Source organism: Glycine max, chromosome 1 (genome assembly GCF_000004515.6).
Source record: "Glycine max cultivar Williams 82 chromosome 1, Glycine_max_v4.0, whole genome shotgun sequence".
Lineage (NCBI taxonomy): Eukaryota > Viridiplantae > Streptophyta > Magnoliopsida > Fabales > Fabaceae > Glycine > Glycine max.
This window is the reverse complement of record NC_016088.4, coordinates 26678481-26686917: the sequence shown is the minus strand read 5'-3', so window position 1 is coordinate 26686917 and position 8437 is coordinate 26678481. Positions and strand designations below refer to the sequence as shown.

At 37.6% G+C, this 8437-nt stretch overlaps 1 protein-coding gene across 1 annotated transcript; it reads right to left on the bottom strand.

The window, feature by feature from the left end:
* Positions 1–6358: 6358 nt before the first annotated feature.
* Positions 6359–8437, bottom strand: LOC100778054 (probable galacturonosyltransferase-like 3). The gene has a single exon (XM_003516805.5). It carries the CDS (start codon positions 8094–8096, stop codon positions 7080–7082), a length of 1017 nt encoding a protein of 338 aa, XP_003516853.1. The 5' UTR covers positions 8097–8437; the 3' UTR covers positions 6359–7079.

Genomic DNA, 8437 nt, shown 5'->3' with positions numbered 1-8437 from the left:
AATATATATATATATATATATATATATATATATATATATATATATATATATATGAAAATAATAAGATTATGGATTGCACCTACTGAAGACAAGAGGTAGTGACTCAAAGCTTAGCATAAGGCAATGTCAGAACAGAAGCCACTTATATTTTACTGCTTTATTATTGAGATGACAAGCAGACCTAAAATCTTGTAGTTGATTTACAGGACCAGTCGCCAGTCAAAATGATTGAATTAGCTAAAAACAAATTTCGATTGTGTTTAGATTTTAGAAAGACATCGCATAGTTGGTTATCTATTCCTTGTTACATTAGATGATAATATTATTCATCCAAATGTTATATGCAAATATTTCTCGTCTAGCCATCTGTTTGTATTGCATGGGACCATACTTCCTTAAGTTCTAAATTGTTTTGATTGCTTTGAGAAAATCAGTACCTCCTTATCATCTAATTGTTGGTTAATTTGAAAATCGAGATGATACTGGATAAATCTGAAGTCGTGTATAACACTTTCAGATTGAATCAAATTTCGGGGTTCAACCAAAATTGTTCAATCGGATAAAATCAGAAGATTATAATTCAAGAGTTTTGTTTTGGTCTTGTATGTTTTGTCACACCCGTTATGCTTTCTGAACCAGAATGATTATTTATGATCAAAGAAAAGGTGGTTTTTGGCGGTTGATGGAAGTTATTTCTTTTTAAAAACTGTCGTTGATGGAAGTTTTAGTAACTTCCATGTAACTTCCAACCGTTGATGGAAGTTTTAGTAACTTCCAAAATTTTGCTAAACCGAACATCTCGTTATTACATTAAAACAAGCGTGCACTCTTATTTTAACATAATAAAGAGATCAATTACACTAAAATGTCCAACAAACCTCCCCCATTTTAGTGTAATTACCGATCAAATCACCAAAGTCATAACATACCACAAACTACTGCATAGATGAAATATCGTGACGATTGAATTTCATCTTAGCAAATTACACGTTTCAAATATTCGAATATCAGGGTGTCACTAAGGATTGAACTCTTTCTATTCATAATGAATACATGAAGATAATCTGCACAATAGTTTATAACATTACTCTTGCTCGACACTAGTTTACTAGCCTGTGTCCCTATCCTTCATAAGCATATCAAAGCCAAGTCCCAGCTTCTTGAAGCGGCTAAACTTCATGCTTATATAGGTAGTTATTTTCTTTCTTGCACTTGCAAATGCAATTTTTCAAAAGAACCATTGAGGAGTTATACTCCAACCTCCTTAAGTTGCAGAACCGAACACATACCTTTTGGGATACTTTCGATGATGTGTTCCAATCTCTACATGTTAAGCTTTCCACATTGAATTCAGCACCTAATGTCATATTAGATGGGAATTGGGTATCTTAACATAAGAGATTTCAGATGGACTTTAATCCTAATCCCACAGCCGACCTTTTCACGAGATCTCTACTTAACCCTTTGGTTAAATGATCGGCCAAATTATGCTGAGTTCTCACAGCCCTACATCCCCAAATTTTGAGATAACTCAAATTTGGTGTCTTTTTGTGCCAAAGTTCATATGGGGTAGCCTTATTCCTTTTGTTAGGAATTCGGTTCAACAAGTAACAGGCTGTCAACATAGCCTCACCCCAAAATCCTTCACTTAAACCCAAATAGGATAACATGGAATTCACCATTTCTTTCAAGGTTCTATTCTTCCTTTCGGCTACACCATTCTTTTGTGGTGTATAGGGAGCTGTAGTTTGATGTATTATTCCAGTAGATTGAAAATAAACCGGATCATAATACTCACCTCCCCTATCCGTACGAAGAGTTTTGATTAGCCCATTTTGATGAAGTTCTACCTCTTTCTTATAAATTTTAAATTTATCAAGAGCTTCATCTTTTGTATTTAATAAATATACATAACAATACCTTGATGCATCATCAATAAAAGTAACAAGATATTTTTTATGACCTAATGATGGAGTAGCATGCAAATCACACAAATCACTATGAATAAGGTCTAAGACTTTAGTCTCACTTTTAACATCCTTAAAAGGTTTCCTAGTGATCTTGGTCAACATGCAAGTTTTGCATTTTTCAATGTTCATATCAAAAGGAGGAATCATACTTGTTTTTGACATATCTTTTAATCTTTTGTAATGAACATGTCCTAATCTAGCATGCCAAATTTCTGATTTTGTAGTTCTTTTCTTTCTTGCACCTGCAAAGGCAGTTTTTAAAAAGAAATAACTTCCATCAACCGCCAAAAACCACCTTTTCTTTGATCATAAATAATCATTCTGGTTCAGAAAGCATAACGGGTGTGACAAAACATACAAGACCAAAACAAAACTCTTGAATTATAATCTTCTGATTTTATCCGATTGAACAATTTTGGTTGAACCCCGAAATTTGATTCAATCTAAAAGTGTTATACACGACTTCAGATTTATCCAGTATCATCTCGATTTTCAAATTAACCAACAAAAGATTGAATCAAATCTTTCGAGATGATGAACGATAGTTCGAAGATGACAAGCAAGTTTGCGAAGTTGGAAAAGTTTGAAGGGCAGGATTTCAGAAGATGGTAGAAGAAGATGCACTTTCTCTTGACAACATTGAATGTGGTGTATGTGCTGAGTACACCGATGCCGGTGTATATGGAAGACGAAACTCTGGATCAAACAAGAAAGCGTTTGAAATGGGAGAACGACGATTACATTTGTCGTGGACACATTCTGAACGGTATGTCTGACTCTCTCTTTGATATTTATCAAAATGTTGAGTCTGCTAAGGAATTATGGGACTCTCTTGAATCCAAGTATATGGCAGAAGATGCTTCAAGTAACAAATTCTTAGTTAGTAATTTCTTTAATTAAAAAATGATTGATTCGAGGCCTGTTATGGAACAATATAATGAACTGCTGCGGATTTTGGGTCAGTTTACTCAACATGATTTGAAAATGGATGAATCCATTGCAGTTTCATCTATAATTGATAAACTGCCTTCTTCTTGGAAAGACTTCAAGCATACCTTGAAACATAAGAAGGAAGAGTTGACTCTGGTTCAACTCAGTAGTCATTTCATGATTGAGGAGTCGCTGAGGGCTCAGGAAATTGACAAAGTCAATGATAAAAACGTAGCAGGTTCCTCTTCCGTTAATATGGTAGAGGAAAGTGGAACAGTTAAGCAAAATTATAATGCTAAAGGTAACAAACGCAAATTTCAAGGAAATAAGAACAAAGGTCCAAACAAACAGACAAAATTTTCATGTTGGAAGTGTGGGAAACCTGGTCATTTAAAGAGGGATTGTCGGGTGTTCAAAGGAAAGAACAAGGCTGGTCCAAGTGGGTCTAATGATCCTGAAAAGCAACAAGGTCAGATTGTAGTGAATAATTTTAATTCGAATACGAATTCAAATTATGTATCACTAATATCTGATGCATTCTATGTGCAGGATGATGATGTTGCTTGGTGGTTTGATTCGGGAGCAACAAGCCATGTGTGCAAAGATTGTCGTTGGTTCAAGGAATTTAGACCAATCGATGATGGCTCTATTGTGAAGATGGGCAATGTTGCAACTGAACCAATCCTAGGATTAGGTTGTGTGAATTTAGTTTTTACTTCCGGAAAAAGTTTGTATTTGGATAATGTCTTATTTGTACCTGGTATTCGTAAGAACTTATTGTCTGGTATGGTTTTAAATAATTGTTGTTTCAAGCAAGTACTTGAAAGTGACAAGTACATCTTGTCAAGACATGATTCGTTTGTTGGATTTGGTTATCGTTGTAATGGAATGTTTAAATTAAACATTGATGTTCCTTTTGTTCATGAATCTGTTTGTATGGCCTCGTGTAGTTCTATAACGGGTGACAAAACATACAAGACCAAAACAAAACTCTTGAATTATAATCTTCTGATTTTATCCGATTGAACAATTTTGGTTGAACCCCGAAATTTGATTCAATCTGAAAGTGTTATACACGACTTCAGATTTATCCAGTATCATCTCGATTTTTCAAATTAACCAACACTAATCATATCTAGTAAAAGAAAATTGCATAAGCTTATCTAACATTCGCCAGACTCTGCATACGTTTTTCCCCCTTTGAAACTTGATTCTTCTCCACCATACACTCTGCGATATTGTAAAATATAAATCCTCATACTATGAAAAAAAAATAATCAACATTCACCAGATTATGCATAAATTTCCCCCTTTGAAACTCATTCTCTCCACAGTACACTTTGCAATATTGTAAAATATAAATCTTTGATCATATTGTGAAAAAAAAATCCAACAACAATCTTGTCATCACATTTTAGTTTAATTAATGCAATAAAAACACAAGCACACAAAGCCCACTTAAAATACCTATACAAAAAACAATTCCAACAAAAAAATATATAAAATATAAAAAGAGGGAGAGAAAGAAGAATGAAGCTTTTATTAATGACCATTCCTCCAAAAGAACACAAATCAATTTGTATCGCAAACATTCACCTTAAATTACTCCCGATTCAAAACTCGATTAGATTACTTCAAGTGTTGTGTACACGTGTGTCTTATAGCTCCTAGTTGGATTCTACAGTAGCCATCTCTAATCATAGGTTATTTTTTATTCATTTATTCACCAATATTTTCTTTAATATATGAATCGTGTGACTTAGAGGCCTTACAAGCTCTTATTAAGTAGTCTCAAATTATTATTGAGTTGTTAGTTCCTCAAAGCTTTACTCTTCTAAATGTATCAGGTCTTTAACAAGTACAATCTACGCGAATTCTTCATACATTTGTTGATAGAGTTCTTTAACCAATAGTTTGTCAATCTTTTCAACAAACATCTAATTGACATGTGAGTTTTCAAATCACTAAGAGAATGTTCAGGAATCCGTTGCAAAATTATGTTAGGGGTAAAGGTAATTTTACGAGCGGATTAAAACTCTTACTTTTGCATGTGTTTTATTTTTATTGGTTGGATTTGCATTGAATGCACACCACAACATTTACAACGCAAACCAAACATACACTAGGGCCCGTTTGGTGGCCAAAATATAATAGGATAAGATAACTATCATATCGTGCTATGAAAGCAACAAGATAAGATAGTCATTTTCTTCCCCTCACCACCTCATATTATCACCATCATCATTGTAGTTGTCACCATTGTCATCGTCACCAACCCTATCACCATCGCCGCTACCTCCAACACTGTCAATGCCACCACCACCCCTGTTACTATCGTCATTGTCGCCACCACCATCTTTATCATAACAACCACTACCACCATCATCACCGCCATTATTGTCACCATTCCACCATCGTCACCGCAATCACCATTGCTACCATAATAACCACCATCACTATCATTGTCACTCCTACAATTGTCTCCACCATCATTTCCATCATAGTCACCACCAGTGTCTCACCACTCATCACTATCATTGTCGTCATCATTGTCACCATCCTAACCATCACCATTACTACTATTGTCACCACCATCATTACCACCATCATCACCACCACCATTGTCGCCATAAGAAACACCACCATTATCGCTGCTATCACTCATTACCATTGTCGTTGTCGCAGCCATCATCACTACTAATGTCACCACCATTATTGTTACTGTAACTATCACTACTAGTGTCATCACCATTATTGTCAGTGTAACTATCACCACCATTGTCACTATCATCGTCGTCACTACCATCTCACTATAGTTATTTGGTTCGTATCATGGTACATATCATATATTGGATAAGATTAAAGCTTATCCTATTCTTATCATATCATGTTTGTATATTCTATCCTATCTTCACATCTAAGTTTCTAAAGGAACTTCAAATTAAGGCAATATGAGTGACAACTTCACCTTTTTAAGACTTGATGGTTGTCGTGACACTTACCTTGGTGCTTGTTTTGCTTACCAACAATATGGGCAATACTTGCTCCATGTGCAATGTCATATAAAAAAATATTTAATTTTTTTCATATACTAGTACATAATAATAGTAATAGAGTTTGAATTTAAAAATCTCATGCAAAATATATAAAATCTTCTACCACTAGATTGATTGACCTTAACAAATTTTCCTAAAATTATAAAGTACAAAATTAAATAGCTTTTAAAAAAATGACAATTTTTCAAAAATTTAAATACCACTAAGAATGTAAGAAAAAAACAAGTCCTTTCATAAAGAAGATTACTTGGACATATTTAGTTTAAACTCAGTGAAATGGCATCTTGATTAGGACAAATTTAAGATCTATTTTGAGTAATCTGTTTTTTAAGAAAACATTTTCAGAAAATATAAAAGAGTAACCAATTTTTATTTTATTATAATTCTAAAAAGATTATCTTAAAATTTCATGATCATTTCAATTGTTTATTCCAAAATAACTTCTCAAAATTCAAAACAATATAAATATAACCTTGTTAAAGTTCAATCCTTAAAGAAATACACTGGAAATTTTCAAAAATAATTTTCCTAAAAACTAAAATAAACAGATTCTTAACACTGCTTATGACAACAGTGTTTTTAATCTGAAAACATTGCTGTGTCGAACTCGTATTTTGATATTTTCTATTTGGTCTCACTGAAACAAAATGATAATTGCCCCGTCAACCATACCACCCGCCACACTACACTCTTTTAGTTCCTTTTATTTGAACAAAAAATAAACGAACACTAGAACTTAGGCGAAGAAACCCTCCATCCAAGTGTAAGAACTAAGAACCGGTGAAGAGTGCCTAACGCGCATACCCTACCACAAGGGGCAAGAGTGTAAACTGCACTATCTACCTACCAATACTGTACAAAATTAATAACCATCGCAACCCAATCATCATCATCATCATCCAAACTCAAAATAGGTCACCGTATAATATCATATCATCCAAACACATAGCCACGTCACCCTTTATCCACGTATCACATCTCCCTCACACTCGCGTGTCCTTTTCCGTCATTTCCAATCACACTTCCTTTCAGCTGGACGACGACGACGAGGAGGAGCAAGTGGCAGCAATCAAGTGAGGCACTCCCCACGTCAAAAGCCCATGCACCCGCACCAAAACCCTAGCTATGAATCGGAGAACAGCGACGGCAAGTGACGGAAGAGATCGTACGGAGCCCAAAGACTATCCAACGGACACGGCTTCTTTGAATCGATTCGCAGCCACGGCTTCCCCTTGCCGCTCCAGTGAAGCAAACTCACCGGACCGGGATGCAGATCTCGGCAGAGACCTTCGAGGTTATCGCCGCCGAGGCCGTGCTGGTTCCACCGGTGCTCCACGCGCTCCACGTCGCCGGCGAAAACAAGCAGAAACGGCGGCAATGAACCTAGCTCATAGATGCGGTTCCGCTTCTGGATCCGCATCCACCTCTCGAGCTTCTCCGTGTACCTTCCCTCGCGCCACTTCCATAGATCGATAACCATTACGCCAGTGTTGAAGTAGCACGCGTCACGTCCCTTAAACGACGCCGCGTAGCTAGGGTTCGACCAGAAGCGGTGCGTGAAGTAGTTCGTGAAGTTAGCGTGGCAGTACTCGGGAGCGCCGAGCACGCGCGCGTGGAGATCAATGCTCCATAGCTTCGCCACGTCATCAACGACGATGAGGTCGGAGTCGAAGTAGATGATTCGCCGGACGGTCGCCGGAAGAAGATCCGCGAGGTACATGCGCGCGTAGTTCAACGGTTGATCTAGCGCGCGTCGGATTGAATACGAGATCTTGCCGCGGACGAGGTTCGCGTCGAATTGGTACAGGTAGAAGGCGAGGTACGGGAACGTCGCGGTAATGATGCGGCGGAGCTCCGTGCTTCGGCGCGTGGTGCCGATAAAGTGGAACACGATGTTCTCCGGACATGATGCGTGCCGCAGGACGGAGAACACACCGGCGACGGAGCCGCGGAGGTAGGTCGCGTCCAGCGTCATCGCGATGTGGATCACGGAGTCGCTCCGCGCGCGGTTGCGGCATTCTCTTCCGTTGCGGAATGCCGGCGCCTCGCGGAACGTTGGAAGCTCTCCGGTTGCCGGAAAATGCGCGTCAACGGGGGCGAAAAACAGCACCACCAACACGAGTGTGAGTTTCGGTGGCATGGTGAGGAAATGGGGGAATCGAAACCAGAGTGAAGAGTGAGGGAGAGTATTTTTGTGAAGATCTAGGGGTATTTTGGGGATTTAACTAGGGTTTTGTTGGGGTGTGGGCCCCGAATAGAACAACATGGTAAGAAGCCAGGCTGGAAAGACGCGTCTCTGGCTTTATATAGTATAGCTTCGAAATGTGTGCGTTGTTGTTATTATTATTACGTGGTTTCGCGTCTGAATCTGTCGTTGTTGACGGAAGTGGGAGTTGGAACCATTAATTGTAATTAAATAATTAAAAATCTTGTTAATCAATATCTTTAATTAAATAATATCTTTAGTTAAGGACATTGATT

Excerpts from the sequence above, each read along its gene's own strand:
- LOC100778054 (XM_003516805.5), bottom strand. The coding sequence starts at position 8,096 with ATGCCACCGAAACTCACACTCGTGTTGGTGGTGCTGTTTTTCGCCCCC.